The sequence below is a fragment of the Oryza sativa genome, chromosome 6, assembly GCF_034140825.1.
Source record: "Oryza sativa Japonica Group chromosome 6, ASM3414082v1".
Classification (NCBI taxonomy): Eukaryota; Viridiplantae; Streptophyta; class Magnoliopsida; order Poales; family Poaceae; genus Oryza; species Oryza sativa.
The window spans coordinates 752289-770106 of NC_089040.1; the positions used below are offsets into that span (position 1 = coordinate 752289).

The 17818-nt window shown below is 48.8% G+C and overlaps 1 protein-coding gene across 1 annotated transcript; it reads left to right on the forward strand.

The window, feature by feature from the left end:
- The first annotated feature begins 1253 nt into the window (after nucleotides 1-1253).
- Nucleotides 1254-5618, forward strand: LOC136357055 (uncharacterized). Its single transcript, XM_066311787.1, has 5 exons — nucleotides 1254-2341; nucleotides 2947-3038; nucleotides 3790-3883; nucleotides 4724-4780; nucleotides 5339-5618. Exons 1-5 carry the CDS (start codon nucleotides 1254-1256, stop codon nucleotides 5616-5618), a joined length of 1611 nt encoding a protein of 536 aa, XP_066167884.1.
- Nucleotides 5619-17818: the final 12200 nt, after the last annotated feature.

Consider the following 17818-nt stretch of genomic DNA (forward strand, 5'->3'; position numbering starts at 1 on the left):
GTCAGTGCATGAACACCATTTTACCAACGCCCCATGCCAGCCAGCCTCGACGTGGAACATGGCACACATGCCGTCACCAGCCTCCCCTACATGTTGACAGAAAACACGAGGCCTGGGAGATCTGCTTAACTCCAGTGCAGGTCCAAAACTCGCCTTCGGGTATGCTAGCGTGCCGGTTGATTTGATCCTACAATCAACAAGAAATAACTACGTCCACTGTGTTGGCTTCCCTGTCATTACTACGTCGGCCTCACACGCCGTCACTCGGGCCAGCCTCCATGCCATTGCCCGTACTGACCTCTCGCTCCATCACCCACTCGTAGCACCAGCCTCCCATGGTCCCATCTCCACCAACCACGCCGGTCTCCGCAAACGCCAGCTACGCCTCCTCGTGTCGCGCTAGCCTACCGCCGCCAGCCGCAGGCCTCCACGCTAAGCCAGCCTTCCGCCAGGAGCATGAGAGGACGCCTTCTGCTCCCAGCCGACACCGCCAGCTTCCTTCTATCCCCGCCGCCACCTCCACCACCTTCCTCTCGACGTCGGCGACCGGACATAGCCCGCTTACCCGGTTGGCTTCGCAATCACCTCTCTGCATGGTCGTGCCCACAATCGAAGCCACGCCGTCTTCACATAGCTGCACCCCGCTGCCTCATTGTCGCTGTCAGCTCGGGTGCGCGCAGGGGATGAGTCGGTCGCCCGCGCCGAAAAGGCTAGATCCTAACAAAAGGAGGCTGGATCTCGCAGTGGACACCGGATTCAACGACACCACCTTGTCATCGTCGCCTCGGTCGATGCTGCCTCATCAGACCTTGCCGCCAGCAGCCAGCCCCTCGAGGCACCGGCTCCGGCCTAGCACTGTCACGGCTATCGGTGCCTTGATCATTGTCATCCCATATCTAGTACTCCGACCCCGTGACCTCAGGGAAAAAGAAAGCCCTGCCGTCATTGTCCTTGTGGCCACACGGTTTTCGACGACCCGCTCGGACGGCGGTGAGGCCAATGATTTCTATTGGATTGATCTAAGTAATATATATGTCTTACAATAACTTGTGTGCAAGGTAGGTGAATTGGGATTCGTACGTACATACCACGTACATCCCCGTTTGGTACACGTCTTTACAGTAGCGATCGAAGTCCAAAAGGGAGACCGACTATCCGTCCATGTCCGCAAAGATGTTGTGTGTCTATATACAAGTGCTCTGCCGCGTGCCTGCCGTATAATATTCGTGGCGATCGACGAGGTACGTACGACGATGGCGAGGAGGAAAGGCAAGGACCTAATCAGCCAGCTGCCCGACGACATCCTGCTGCACATCCTGTCGATGGTCCGCTACAAGGAAGCCGTGCGAACCGCCGCGGTGTCGCGGCGGTGGAAGCACCTCCACACCAAGCTCCCCGCCTTGTCGTTCATCATGTCGGTGCTCGGGGCCCAGGGGTCGTCCTTGTCCACGCAGAGCAGGCAGCGCGTCGACAGCATGGCGCGCACGCTTCGCCGGCGCTGCGCGGGGCCAGACCGCGACACCGTGAAGCGGCTCTGTCTGGCCTACCGCAAGGACGTGCCCATGGAGTGCCGGTACGCCGACGAGTTCATCGCGCTCGCCGCCGCCTCCTCGCTGGGGCTGTTCCTCAACTGCCCAAAGAACCTACGCAACGACGACGCCGGGCCGTGGTCCCTGCATCTGCCGGCTGCCACCGCCTGCTTGTCCATGGAATCGTGCTGGTACTCGGTGAGGCCGCCCCACGTCCATGGCCCCGGCGCCAGCGCGCTCAAGTCGCTCACCTTCAAGGACAGCTTCATGGTGCTCCACCCAGGCTATCTCCAGGACACCGCCTTCCCGTCGCTGGAGGAGCTGCACATCTCCGGCTGCACCCTCTCCGGCAGCATCGAGATCACGTCCGCCACCATGCCGCGCCTCAAGCACCTCCGCATCGCCGACGTCAGCGTCGTGTCGCTCGGCACGGCGGCCGCCATCGCCGTCCTCGCCGACGAGCTGACCACGCTGCGCGTGTCCTGCCACGACGGCGGCAAGCCCGACCCGCCGTCCAGCCACGAGATGCTCTGCGTGGAGACGCTCTTCCGCGCCAGCTTCACCGAGTACTCGTACTTCCGCCTGCGCGCGCCCAAGCTGCGGGTCTTCGACTGGCGCTGCTGCTACGCCAAGGAGGTGCGCGTCGACGCCGTCGGCCGCCACCTCTCCGACGTCGTCATCGAGCTGTTCGCCGGCAGGCTGCCTCGCTGCTACAACGAGGCCAAGAGGTTCCTGCAAATGGAGGATTGCGACAAGTTGATGAACGACATCCTGCAAGGGATCATGCCTGGCCGCTGGAAGTACGTCCAAAGGTACATATATACTGATCGATAATTAATCTCATATTCATATATATAATCCTTCTTGCTTGTGTTTTTTTTATATATCATATCTTGCATGCCACACGCACATATTCACGGAATCTCTTAATATTAAATTCTTAATAAATGCCTCATAGAGAAAGTTCAACCATAAATACGTGAATTCAAAATTATATTATAGTGTGTATATATCAATCGATTTTGCTATATATTTGTCGATAAATTTTCTCCTAAAATTTGACATATGTAATTACAGTACAATTGTAGTGTAATTACACTGTAACTATAGTGTAACTTGTATGTAACTTTCAAAAATCTCTTCGTAATATGTTATTTCGGTACAATAGAGGTTGTGGAAACAAATCCTTACACATGTATGTGCTGTGATTTTATTTTTCTTCCTCACCAAAACAAATCTTGTAATAGATCTAAAGATTCAAAATTACATCAAACTTATATACAAGTTACACTGTAGTTACATGCAAACTTATATACAAGTTACACTGTAGTTACATGCAAGTTACAGTGTAATTACATATAAGTTACAGTGTAATTACACTACGATTGTACTATAACTACATCTGTCAAATTTTTAGTACAAAATTTGTCGACAAATGTATAGGTGGTCCCCATATCAATAGGCTATCTAGCGATAACCAATCACGCAGTACGTGGATAGGCTACGTCGGTACGGGGTGGTGGATTGGTGGTATTTTTGTTTTTTTCCTGGCTATAACCTCCTAGGGTTTTACTCCCTTCATATTTTAATGTATGACACCGTTGACTTTTCAATCACCGTTTGACCATTCGTTTTATTCAAAATTTCTGTGCAAATATAAAAATATTTATGTCATGCTTAAAGAACATTTGATGACGAATAAACTTATAATAAAGTAAATGATAATTACATAAATTTTTTTTGAATAAGACGAATGGTCAAACGTTAGATAAAAAGTCAACAACGTCATACATTAAAATATAGAGGTAGTATATCTTTTTTAATCTTTCCATGCTATATATTCAATTAAACTTTGCACTTTCCAAGGGCCGATTCGTAAAATAAAAGCTATCTAGCAAACTTTTCGCATGCAAATTCCTTTTTGACAATGTGTCTTTTTTAAAAAAAGTCTATACATGTCTAAAGCTTATATAATAAAAGTTTATATATGTCACTTCGGATTTAAATATTTTTATACAGAAAGACATATGTAAATGAGCTAGGCTAAACTCATCTGCATGCGCAGACCGCTCACCTATTAGAGCATCTCCAAATATCTATTTAGCCAGTTTGCCAACTAAACGGTGTCAATTTTGTTTTCCTGTCGGTCTCTAAATACTTCTTCTTCCTCCCTCCAATCTTCTCCTCTCCACCGTTGGTTGTCCACGAGTAATACAACGTTATTCTCTCCGCGTCCCCGCTTTCTGTGCCCAAACTACAGGTGCAGCCGACTGTTCCACCGTGGCCCAAGCCGTCGTCGCCGCCCAAATCGCCACAACCGCCGCAGCCTACCATATAGGAGGGCGAGAAACAAGGTGAGATGGGGGGAGCAGGATGACAGGGAGGAGGAGGAGGTGGGGCAATGGCACCCTAGGATGGATATGCTGACGACGATGGCAGCGTCAGCAGGGCCAGGTGGCGACTGCACTGCTGCATCGGATGGGGTGGTGATGGCGGCGACTGCTCGAGGTGATGGGATTCACGGAGGCATTGCTATTCACTTGTGGGCATGATGGCAGCAACGATATTGCCGCCATGCGCTATGTTATTCGACAACGCTGGAGGACTCCTTCACTGGCAATGATAACAGGGGATGCAAGGGAGGTCGGTGGCGGTGATGGCAATGACATCTCCACTCAATTCCGGCAATGGGGATGGGGGATGATGCTGGAGATGGTGGTGGTGAAGCTGGGATGAGGTGGCGCAGGAGTGCAGGAGGAGACTCTAGCTTGCCATCCTCCCACCTCATTGTCCTGTGTTCGAGTCGACAACCAGGGTGATGATGGGACCTTCTTCCTCGAGCTGGGGAAGACGGTGGCAACTCCGATAGGCTTGGATCCGGAGTGATGGAGGACCTTGGCATCGGTGCGGCGAGGTGGTGGCGGTAAGGTAGCTCTTGTCGTTGGCCCTACTCAGGGCAGTGTTACTTGATGTTGGTGTTTGGCCATCCCTCCTGCATATTTGGCCAGTGAGAGGCTTAGCCATTCAAATGGCGGAGAGTCTATTGCAGTCTATTTTCTTGTCATGTTTGCTATTTTTTTTATAGAGTGGGATGACCAACCTGTTAGAGTTGCTGTTAGACCTCCGTGTATTATATCCGTTCATACATAAATTTTCCACTCATTGATTAAACGTTTTTGTTGGCCTTTTTGCAGGAATTTCATAGAACGTGATGAATTGCGCCTGCGCTGCGAGATAACCGAAGATGACATGTGATCAGACGATCAGTGATCTTAATCAGCGCTCTCTTATATGCTTGTAGAATCGAGGTTAAATCAGTTGCATGCATGTAATTAGCACCATCTTAATTACAAGAGAAAATGACACCGTTGTCCCCTACCGTACCTCCATGCAAAAAGAAAGTATAAAAAAAAGAGTAATCCATCCTTGTGCCGTACGGCATGACCAACACCGTTAAGCAAGCGTTAACTTGGGACATATTTGACCCTAAGCACGAAGCCTGCGCAAATCAAGATGGGCCGGGGATTCAGGACGGGCCGGAGCGACGTCTCGGTTAGAGGAAAAAGTACATCAATGGTCCCTCAACTTGTCATCGAGTTACAAAATCATCCCCTAACCGCAAAACCAGATATATAATATCCTCAACTTACAATACCGTTTACTTTAGATCTTTGGTGGTTTTGACCCGGTTTTATCTGATGTGGCAGCTGAGTCAACGTGAGACCCACGTGAGACCCATATGTCAGGATGCCACGTCATCACTCCCCCTATCTCCCTTTCTCTCCCTCTCACATTTCTGGTCTGGGCAGGCCAGCCGACAGGGCGAGGCGGGAGAGGATGAGGCCTGGCGGCCAGCGACGTGGGAGACGGGGCAACGAGGCGGTGACGGGTTGGGCGCGACGGCGACGGGCGGAGCGATACTCCATTGTCACCGCCGGCGGTAGCACGTCGGCGCGGCTCCGTCGGCCAGACGCTGCAAGAACTAGCGGGAGTGCGCACGAGGATGAGCCAGACGATGAAGGTGGCGGCGCCGGCGCCGAGGAGGAGGAAGGGGCTGGTTCCTTTTCATATAAATTCAAACAAAATTAAACCAACACTTTAGATAATTATATAAATTTATACGCTTTAAAAAAAAGCCTCAATGAATATGTACAGGATATAAACTAGATGAACTGGCGCGCCTATTTGCTAGTTTTGATATACGACGGGCTAATTAAATTTCAGCGAGGACTATTGCCTTGCTTCGTTACACACGAAAGTACGAAACCGATTGTGGCTTTGTTCTCTACCGTTGATTAGACATACACATCACATGCAATTGTTTTAAAGCCGTACTATAGACTTAAAAAAGTTCACAGTATCTGTAGAAAAAAAAAGATTTGCACCTTCAAGCCAGTGCTGAAATGCAAGTTTCTAAGCAGTTTCTGAGCTAGTCATCCTTGGACAACCCCTTTCCAACCTAAATTTGTGTGGAATTCAGGTTAATTGGTCCAAAATAAATGGGACCAAGAGCTAGATATTGACCAAGATGCAATAAACAATTTAGGTGTGAAACCATGAAATGCTCACCTTGGTTTCTCGTGTTCTTGCTCTCGCCCATTTGGACAGTGCGGATTCTTGCTTCTCGAAGCCAAAGAAGGACACGGAGCTCCTCCTCAGCAGTACAAATCTAGGAGCTTTCATCTGCATATTTCATATTCCAGCACAAGGCTTATCAATGGCCGCGGTGAGGTTTTTTGGTTGTTTTGGGAGAGATGACCGTGACGGTGACGAACTCACCAGCTCTGCTCGAAGAGGACTGTGCAAGGGTTTAGGGTCTAAATTCTTGTAATGCATGGTAACAGTAGGTGCAAACATGCCACTTTATCTGGCACCCCTGGAACCATCACTCGCCGCCAAGACAAGAGGGAAAGGTGGTGGTGTCGTTGGAGCTCGTCGTCGACGGCGAACTGCTACCCAACTCCCGCGCGATGTCACGAGTTTTTTACCCCATTGACGAAGAGTGCGGCGTGCCAGCATGTGGGAGGAGAGGGCCTCTCCGGCAGCTGAGAGGGATAGAGGAGAACACCAGTTAGTTGGATCTGTACCACGGCGAGTTGGAAGCGGATGGTGGTGGATAAAAGGCCCGCAGTCGAGCCCGTCCTCGCACGCCGCCCGGCGAGCCGTTGTCGTCGTCTCGACCGGCGCTATGCTGAGCAGTTGCTGCCGCCAGAGAGGAAAGGAGGAGCTCCAGCCGGGGAAGGAGAGGAAGGTGTAAGAGAGAGGGCGAGCAGCGGTGCCGGAGACGGCGCGAGCCACATCCGCTGCCCCTGCTCCTCGCCGCCGACCTTGCTCGGCAAATCCGGCACCCCACCGAGCGGGGTGAGAGGGCGGGAGAGAGAAAGCGGAGGCATTGGGGAGATGAAGAGTATGGCGCCGACCAGCGTCGAATTACTCCGGTCAGCTGGATCCGCTGGCGAGGAGGTCGAGCTCGCTGGATCCGGTGGCCCTAGCCTCCTGACAGGTGGCGACGACGGCTAGGGAAGAGCGAGGAGGTGGCGGTGGCGCATGAAGAAGGGGCTAGGGGGCACCGGATCCGACAGGCGGCGGTCAGCTCCGCCGCCACCCCAGGCCCCGATGGGCACCGCGTCCGCCCTCCCCCTGCTGACGTTACTACAAGAAGAGGAATAAGGAGGGAGGAGGCACCAGCGTCAGGTCCGACGGACGTGGTGTGTGCGGCCATGCGGAGGCGCGGGCTGATGGTGGCGGCAGCGGTACCCCCGCCGCCACCTCGTCCAACCCCCCACCGCCGCCACCTACCTACCAGCACCTTCAACCACCGCCACCGCCATTACTACCCCTGTTGGCTCCGTCGATCCAGAGAAGGGAAGAGGTGAGGGGAGGGAGCAGTAGCATGGTGTAGATGAATAGTACGGCGCCGGCCAGCGTCCTATTACTTCGGTCGGCCGGATCCGACGGCGAGGAGGCCGGGGTCGCTGGATCCGGTGGCCTTGGCCTCCTCACGGGCCACGACGACGGCTAAGGAAGGGCAAAGAGGTGGCGGCGGCGCGTGAAGAGCAGCGGCGGAGGCGGAGGTGGAAGAGCAGAGAGCTGCGGAAACCCCGTTGCCGGCGAGCGAGGTGAGGGAGAACAAGAGCTCCGACGCACGTGGCGCTCACGGCCGGCTCCGCCGACGGGGACGGGGGCAGGGCCGTGTTCCCCGTGCCGGTGAACACCGCACCATGGCCGTCACCGTTGAGGGACACTAGCTCCTTCGCGCCGAAACCACCCGCTATGGTCGACGCTCTCGAGTTCCGCAAGTGTTAACAACCAAATTTAGTAAGATATGAACCAGGTTCAACATTGGAATCGAAGCGGATTCGACAAAGAGTTAGATTCGAAGAACAGAGTATGCATCGGCTGTGGTGGCATCGGTTGGAGTCTGCATCGGCTGAGATGAATCGGACAGAGGACAGCTGATACAGCCGATGGAGTTGGTATAGCCGATTCTGATGAAAATGGCTTCGGGGCTGTTTCTAGAATCGATTGACGTGCTTCACAAGGATTGCCACGATAAAGATAAAGCTCTAAATAAGACAACTGTATCTATTAATTAGGATATTATGTAATTTCCTTAGAGATATGTTTGGGCAAAAGTCCGCCGCAAAGACTTAGGGTATATTAGAGTTTGTTAGAGATAAGAGTCGTGTCCGGCAAGGACATATTTTGTATCTCGGGTATAAATATGACCCGAATCCATGTAATCAATTAACATCATTTCAATATACTCTTTGCGCATCGCCACCCTTTTTACTTTCGTTCTATTTCGACGAGTTCTTGCTTTCGTGTTGAGCTACATCGATTCGATCTTCAACTAGAGGTAAACTTGTCATGGCGGCTTGCGATCTCGGGATTAGTGCTTCCATCTTTATGACACTCTAATCCTGTTTATGTAATTTGACAAGTTATCATATACACATTGCAATCTTTGTTAGTTGTGTTATATAACTTGTTATGGGCTGGTTCTTACTGTTAGGAAGTGATCGATAGTGTTATGTTTCGTTATTAAGTTAGATTATATTGTGTATCTTTCATCTCTTAGAGGTTTTCATCATCTTTCCTAGATCTTATACTTGTTTTTATGCTTAATGTTTAATCGGTTGAGTTCGATCTATTAAGTAATATCTATAATTATGATATCTAGCTTGTTTTATGATCATCAAGGGAGATAGCATCGGGGTTTCAGCCCATCTTATCTGGTTTAGCTACTTTATATGTTATATGCTCGATTGATATGCTAAATATGTCCTTTATATTAAGATCTTATTACATCAGAGTATATTAGGCTTCCCGTTTGATATATTCTGCTTGTTTTGATATCTTAATATAGAGTGGTATCGGAGTATTAGCCGGTACATGCTAGATATATTTGATCAGCTATGCTATAAACATCTATATAATCAGTACTTTACTATATATTTCGACTTAAGTGATTTATACGAGACATGGTGACCGATCTATCCCAATCACTTAGTTTAAATATGTATTGAAGTAGGGATTATATGTTGTTAATATCTATAGCTGATCAAGTAGATTTAGTCTTATCTCATTCATTAATGACTGTTGATCGATTCAGATATGACATCGGCTCGAAGATAAATGATATGTCATTGACTCATCGGCGACTGGCCGATCGGCTATCGTTTATGGATTTAACCGCGGTTTTTTCTTGTCTTTATTCTTGTTGATTGCAGGATCAAATCAACTGGACGCTCACGAACCTAAAAGCAAGATTTTAGACCTGCACTGAAGTTAAGCAGATCTTCCAGGCCAGTGTGTGTTTTTTGCATCAACACGCTTTTGGCACGCCCAGTGGGACAACTTTTCTCATGGCAGAAAAACAATCACCGGCATCGACAGGCAAGCCTCCAAACCCTCCGGGGGCCAAGCATCCAAAACCTCCGGGGACCAATCAATCATCATCTGAGGTTGAGACTGGGAACATCGTCCCAGTCACCATAGACAAGTTATCACCAGAACAGAAGGAGTTTAAGCAAGTGATGAAGAGTGCTCAGCAGCAATTCATGAACTCGTTCAAGGAAACCTGCTAGGGAACATTCATTCAGAAGTAAAAGGTGAAGGTGGTTGCTGCCGATGAACCTGAAACAAGTTCATCCTAAGGGGACTAAAGGTGTTGCGAATGGCTCGGATGATAAAGGTGAGGGTCCTCAAGATGGTACGGTCGAGGAGCCTTTGAGATGCAACAATTTTCAAGACCAGGTTGACTATGCTGTTCAACATGCCTTGATCAACTAATCGGGGGTGATTATCAATACTTTATCAAATATGATTAAGTCTGTGGTTGATAGCACGATAGCTGAGCATCAAAACACGGGGCCAGTCTTTCTACCAGGTGGCGTCTTTCCACAGTACAGGAATTTGGTGACAGGCAACCAGCAACATACCACCAATGCACCACCGGTTCAGCCGACGGCAATGGTTTCAGTTCCAGCACCAGCTGCACCGTCATCAGCACAAAGGCAGGTGATTAATCCTCATGTCTTGACCAGAGAGCAACCACAGCATGTTGGACAGAACATTAATCGACTGACCCAGGAGCAGGTAGCTACAATGTTCGCGCCAACTCAGCCGACTGTCGAGCTAGTACAGTCGACACCGATTAGGCAGCAGGTTATCCAGCCGATTAGGCAGCAGACGGTACAACAGATACCAACAGGATAGAGAACGCCTATTGCTCAGCAAAATCCACCTGTTGGAGCCCAGTTTGTACCTGAACAGCATATGTATAATGTGCAACAGCCTCCGCAGAACTATCTTAGCGGTAATTTCAATCTCCAGTATCCACCTCGGTCACCTCAGATCCAATATCAAGCAGGAGGATCACCTCAGCCCTAGTTTGTTCCCCAGCTCAATCAGTTTGATCCGATACAGCAGCAGATGCAAGGAGTGCCCCATCAAAAGCCTTAGGCCGACATGATTGCAGATGTGATGAGGGAGTAGTTTGGGCTTAAGCCAAAGGACTCTGGAAATTTGTATCGGCACCCTTATCCTGAGTGGTTTGAAAGAGTTCCACTGCCTAACCGATACAAGGTTCCAGATTTTTCAAAGTTTTCAAGACAAGACAATGTTTCGACATATGAGCATGTCAGCCGATTCTTGGCTCAGTGTGGAGAGGCATCGGCTGTTGATGCTTTGAGGGTTCGATTGTTTCCTTTGTCTTTGTCCGGATCAGCATTACATGGTTTTCTTCATTGCCTTACACTTCTGTTCAAGGTTGGGCCGATTTGGAGAAGCAATTCCATAGCTACTTCTATAGTGGGACCCACGAGATGAAGCTCTCTGACTTGATAGGAGTTAGGCAGAGGCATGATGAAACCGTGCAAGATTATATTTAGAGATTCAGAGATATGAGGAACAAGTGTTATAGTTTTGCCTTGACAGATTCTCAGTTAGCCGATCTCGCATTCCAGGGTTTGATAGCTCAGATCAAGGAGAAATTTTCATCTCAGGAATTTGAAAGCTTGTCTCATCTTGCACAGAAGGTGACCCTACATGAGCAAAGGTTTGTAGAGGCTAAGAAGAATTTCAAGAAGATCAATCATGTATATCCTTATATGTATGATTCCGAAGTGGCAGCAGCTGAATGGGTGAGGAGCAAAAAGGTTGTGCCATGTCAATGGGTGAAGAGTTTTGGAAAAGAGGAAAGGTATGACTTTGATATCACCAAGGCTGATAAGATTTTTGATTTGCTACTTCGGGAGAAACAGATACAACTTCATGCTGGTCACATAATCCCATCGGCTGGGGAGCTAGGGAAGAGAAAATATTGTAAGTGGCATAACTCTGGTTCCCATGCTACTAATGATTGCAAAGTCTTTAGGCAGCAGATCCAAGCAGCTATTGAGGGAGGGAAGATAAAATTTAATGATTCAAAGAAGCCGATGAAGGTAGATGGACATCCTTTCCCCGTCAATATGGTGCATACAGCTGGGAGAGCAGCCGATGGGGGAAAGAATTCGGAGTTCTCAATTGAATTCAGCAAGGATGTCACGCCCAGAAATTCATGAACCAGAATTTCTAAGCTGAATGTGTATTAAACCCCTGTCCAGGACCAGCCAGGGTACACAAACGACAATTGTTGACATACAGATCCACGTCTTACAACAATATAAAAGATTACAAATGCAGCGGAAAAAGATAAAGGCGAGCTAAGCCTGAAGACTTGACTCCTACAGCGGACAACTCCATTCCACAGGCATCCTTGACGGCAGCGACGAAACCAACCTCTTCGAGACGTCTTCAACTGAGAAGGACTTCAACTCTGGTGCGGGGAAAAGAGAGCAAGACTGAGTACTACCCACTGTACTCAGCAAGTCATACCGGAAGAGGAGGTATGATGCATGGTATATCCAAGGGAGGCTAAAGGTTCTTTTGCATAAAGCTAGCATTTAAAAGCAGTTGTTGAAAGCGGTAAAACAGTTGCAGTAATTAAACAATATTAACCAATCACTGTCCAACGCTACACCACGTTGCAACAGGCCCAACCAACTACCTGAACTACACCAGTTCATTAGCTAACTAGGGGTGAGACTAATCACAGTGAATCTGGTTGACCGCCCATAACCGCGGGCACGGCTATTCGAATAGTTTTACTCTGATCAGAGGTGTACAACTGTACCCACAAGACACAGCCCCACGACACATTCCCGTGCACCGACATGCCACCATGACATACCGGAAAGAGGCCGTGACAGGACCCTTTGCATAACCCCTGTAACCGATCGCACCACACCTTAGGGTTCGCCCCCGTCCCCAGCAGGCAACGGGCAGCCCCCCCTTTCGTGCCGCGATGAATCCGGAAGCCGATCAACCGGACAGCCCGGCCGACCCAACTCCATCACGCCCACCCTTGCCTGGGTACGTCGGCTAGAGAAAAGCTACACTACAAGCCCAGCCGTTGCCCACGCTGGCTTGTGGTAAGCACGATAAATTCTTCCAGGGTTTCCCGCGAACCGGTCCTTAATCGCCATGGGCACAACTAGCAAAACCATGCACCCACAGCCCACCATGTAGTGTATTTTAATTAGCCAACACCATTACGGTGGCACTAATCCAAAACTATTGCCAATAATCAAAGTCTATGCTTTAATGTGATTCCCCTTTTGTGTACTAGTAGAACTAAGCATGGCTAAGCATTTCCTAAACCAACATCTAGTCATTTTAATACCCGAGTTATCAATGGAATGAGGTAAACAATATATGGCTGAGTAGTAGGACCCATCCCACATGATATTGTAAAACGATGCAATATTTAATAGAAAAGCGGGACATTTGTAAATTGGATACAATATGATCAATTGTAATGCATGACTTGCCTTGCTCTCGCACTGATGAGACCACAGCAACATCTTCGAGAAACCGCGGATCGACGAAACGGCCGAAATCTACGCGACAAACAAAGCACACAAGCAAAACATGCTATAAGACTACTGAAACAGGACACAAAACCATTTTTAATGGATTCTACACATTTTTATGAATTTACTGAGACTTGAATGGACTTAAACAGAGCTCGGATAAATTAGTAATGATTTTCAGAAGATTATCTGTGTTTTTACTATAAAAGAAAAACCTTAATCAATTTATTGCGCAATAACTCATCCCAGGGCTGACGTCAGCAAAAGGGGGGGCACTGACATGCGGGCCCCACTGGTCAGCGGCTCGAGAGAGAGAGGGAGGGACGCCGGCACGTGGGCCCCACTGGCAGTGGCACAAGGCGGGAGGGGGTGCGGCTGGCAGGCGGGCCCCACCGGCCACGGCTCCAAAAGGGAGGGGGCGGCGTCTGCCGGGCTCGGTTCAGCTCCAAGCCGGCCGGCCGGTTAGGCGAGCGGCGGCGGCAAGCGGCCACCGACGGCGGCGACCGGCGAGAAGACGGCGACAGCCGGCGACGCGGGCGACGGCACATCGCGGCGACGCGCATGCGGGGAGCGGCGGCGCGCGCGAGAGGAAGAGAAGGGGAGGGAGTTCTCACCGGAGTTCGGCCGGCGACGCGGGAGGAGACGACGACGAACGGCGACGGTGAGCGACCGGAGGGCGACGTCGAACAGCGGCCGAGCTCCAGGACACCCTAAGAGAGGAAATGAGAGAGGTTAGAGGAAGAGAGGGTGTCCACGGCGAGCGAGAGCCATGGCCGACGGCGGCGGCTATGGAAGGGCTCACCGGAACGCGACGAACGACGGCCTTCGATGGCGGAATTCGATGGAGGAGGGGTAGACGAGGTAGCCCTCGGCTGTGCGAACCCGAAGATGACGACGGTGCGGCTCGGCGGCGGCGCTAGCGGCAGCGAGCGGCGGCCGGAGGAGTGGAAAAGGCGGCGGCGGCAGGAACGATAGAGGGCACGGGAGGGAGCGGTGGAAAGAGGAAAAAGGTGGAGAGGAGTGCGGGGAAGCTTTATAGGGGCTTGAGAGGGGCGGACACGGCCGGGAAACCCCCGATTTGGCCGGCGACGTGGGGGAGTGGGGAGAGAGAGTTGGGGGGGGGATTCAAACCGAACCACGCCCTTGCGGGGCGCGCGCGAGAGCGGGAGGAGCAGAGAGGGGGCGACGACGTGGGCGCGGCACGGAGTGGGGAGGAGTGAGCGCGGGAAGGGTGGGAAACGGCGGCGGTGCGCGCGGTTTCGGCGGTTGTCGGCGTGGGCGGCTGGAGGAAGGGGAAAGGACTGACAGGTGGGCCCCACCTGTCAGCGCCCGAGAGGGAGAGGGAGGCCGGGTGAACTTCGGGAGTGGGAGGGAGGAGCGGGCCGGCGCGGAAGAAATGGGCCGGCGGCCCAAGAAAAGGAAAAAGGAGGGAAAAGAAAAGATAAAAGGGAAAAAGGATTTTCCCAGGGATTTAATATTGCACTTTGCTTATTTTAATTGGTTAAAATTATTTATAGAGCTCTGAAAATTCCACTAAAAATCTTGTTAGCATATTTCGACATGTAGAACTCAAGAAAAAATTCCACATGCCAAATCCGATTATTATTTGCATTAATTTATTAAGGTTTACTCTTGCTTTACACTGGTATTTTCTTGAGACCATTTATAACTTCAATTTAGGCTTGGGAAATAACTTCAGGGTGTGACAAAGGATTATCAATAAATACCAAAGGAAGCATGATAAGCAGTAGGAAAGATATCACGAAGAAGATGATGGTGGTTTTGATCCTCATTGGGATCATGAGTTTTTAGGTTCTGTTGGAACGAAGGGATGAGACTACCGTCGATTGAGGATTGCCCTGGATGCAGTGACAATGCAGGGAGTTCAAGCCGATCTTGCACTAAAGGAAATCGGCTGAGTCAGAAGAGGTTGTCTGTTCATCAGAGGTTGGGCTCACTTAATCAGGATCGTCATCAAGATGAAAACGAGGACAGAAAAACACAATGGTGTCCTTCTTGTATTTTTTATAAAGAATCAGAAGAGAAGGGTTCAAAGGATTTCAGGAGGTCCAGCAGTAGATCAACCATCGGCTGAAGAAGACCAAGCAAGAATGGCGCGTTAAGAGTAAGGTTACAACAACCGATGAGGTGGAAGCTGACAAGGCGAAGAAGCTGGCTAAAGGAAAGAGTGTTGCATCTACATCGGTAAACATGGTGTTTATATTGTTGTTGCTGTAAAAACACGAGGCCTGGGAGACCTGCTTAACTCCAGTGCAGGTCCAAAACTCGCCTTCGGATATGCTAGCGTGCCAGTTGATTTGATCCTGCAATCAAAAAGAAACAAAGACAAAGAAACCGTGGTTAAATCCATAAACGATAGCCGATCGGTTGGGTGCCGATGGCATATCATTAATCTTGGAGCCGATGTCATATATGCATCGATCGGCAGTCATTAATAAGCGAGAAAGAACTAAATCTACTCGATCGTCTGTAGACATTAACAATATGTAGTCTTTATGTCAATGTATACTTAAATCAAGTGATTGAGATAGATCGGTCGCCAAGACGAGACAGTATAAATCACTTAGGTCGAAGTATATATTAACAACGAGACTATATGTGTTCATATCATAACCATAGTGAAAAAAACGGAACTTAACAACGAGACTATATGTGTTCATATCATAACCATAGTGAAAAAAATGGAACCGGAAAAAACCAAAACCAGAGGTCTCCACGGTTCGGTTGAGCTGAAAGACCGGACATGCATTCAATCCGGATTGAACTGGGCGGGTTTTGAATAAACCGGGCATTAAACCGCCCTGGTCAGACCGGGCCAAGGGGATAATGGGCTACATGAAGGCCAGTCCAGGCCCACGCGACTGTTTATGTACAAAAAACAGAGAAATGAGTGGCGTGTGGAGACTCGAACCTGGGTCTTTGCACTGGAAGCTCTTAGCTCTAGCCATCCTACCGATTTTTCACTTGTTAAACAGAAGAAATACATACTGCATATATTAGTTATTGAACCGCGGTTCAACCGGCGGTTCTCCGGTCAGACCGTCAGACCGGTGAACCGAGGGGTCGTCCGAGTCCCTCACCGGTTCGGTTTTTTCCACTATGATCATAGCCGATCAAATAGATCTAGCATGTATCGGCTAATACTCCGATACCACTCTATATTAAGATATCAAAACAAGTAAAATATACTAAACCAAAGCCTAATATACTTAAAAGCAACAAGTTCTTAATATAAAGGACAGATTTAACATATCAATCAAGTATATAGAATAGATGTAGTTAAACCAGGTAAGATCAGCTGAAACTCCGATGCTACCCTAATCGGCAACCAGAAACAGGCTAGAGACTGAGATTCTAAACACGACTTAATAGATCAAACTCAACTGATGCAACACTAAGTATGAAAAGAAGAACAATATCTAGACAATCAATCCGCTGGATGTTTCATAGAGTGGTAGATATCTTATATAATCTAAGCCAACGTTGTTATTTAATCTAATCAGCTGCCTTCTACTAGCAGATGTTAGCCGATTGTAGGTTAGATAACGATATTATCGAAGATTATGTAAGATATATGATAACTCGACGAATTACATAAACAAGATTAGAGTATCATAAAGATGGAAGCACTAATCCCGAGAACGCAAGCAGCCATAACAAGTTTTACCTCTTGTTGAAGATCGAAACCGATGCAGCTCAACCCGAGAGTAAGAACTCGTCGAAACAAAACGAAAGTAAAAAGGGTGGCGATGCGCCGAGATTGTATTGAACGTGTGTTAATTCGATTACATGGGGTTCGGGTCTATTTATACCCGAGAATTACAAGATATGTCCATATCGGACGCGACTCTTGTCTCTAACAAACTCTAAGATATTATAAGTCTTTGCGGCAGACTTTTACCCAAACATATCTCTAAGGAAATTACATAAAACATCCTAATTAATAGATATAATTGACTTCTCAGGACTCAATCCGTGTGCGGCAATCACCATGAAGTACATCAATCTAAACCGACAACATATGCTGTGTCACATTGTCGGATTCTGCTCTATCGGCTAACCCCGTCCGACTCAAACTCTGCCGATCTTATTTGTAGCCGATTCAGACTCCAGTCGATCCTCACTCTGTTTCCTAGACGATTTCCGTCTCGAATTCTATCTTGGTTTCTTCTTCACCTTCGATCCTTGGATTACCAAATTTGGTTGTTAACAATTGCCTACAGAATTTGAAGCTAGGCAAGCCGATGTTGATGATGTAGAGGAGGCCTCTGCTAGGTTGATTTTGTCACCAGAACAAGCATTTTTTGAGAAGCCAGAGGGGACAGAAAATCGGCATCTCAAACCATTGTTTTGTCAATGGGAAGCCGATGTCTAAAATGATGGTTGATGGTGGGGCTGCAGTAAATTTGATGCCATATGCTACCATTCAGGAAGCTAGGTAGGAATGCAGATGATCTCATCAAGACAAACATGGTTCTCAAAAATTTTGGTGGCAATCCATCGGATACCAAGGGAGTTTTGAATGTGGAACTGACAGTCGGCAGTAAAACTGTTCCTACAACGTTTTTTATCATCGATGGGAAGGGTTCTTATAGCTTGTTGCTCGGAAGGGATTGGATTCATGCAGATTGAGCCGACTATGCACCAGTGCTTGGTTCAATGGCAAGGTGACAAGATTGAGATTGTGCCAGCCAACAGGTCAGTTAATGTTGCTAGTGCCGATTTAGCTCTTTGGGAGATGGATGGTATTGATTGCCTGTCTGGAAAAGTTTGGGATCAAGATTTTCTAAAAGTGTCCGATTGTGATATACAACCAATGGAAGACGGAGACCCCAAATTATTACTTTGAGG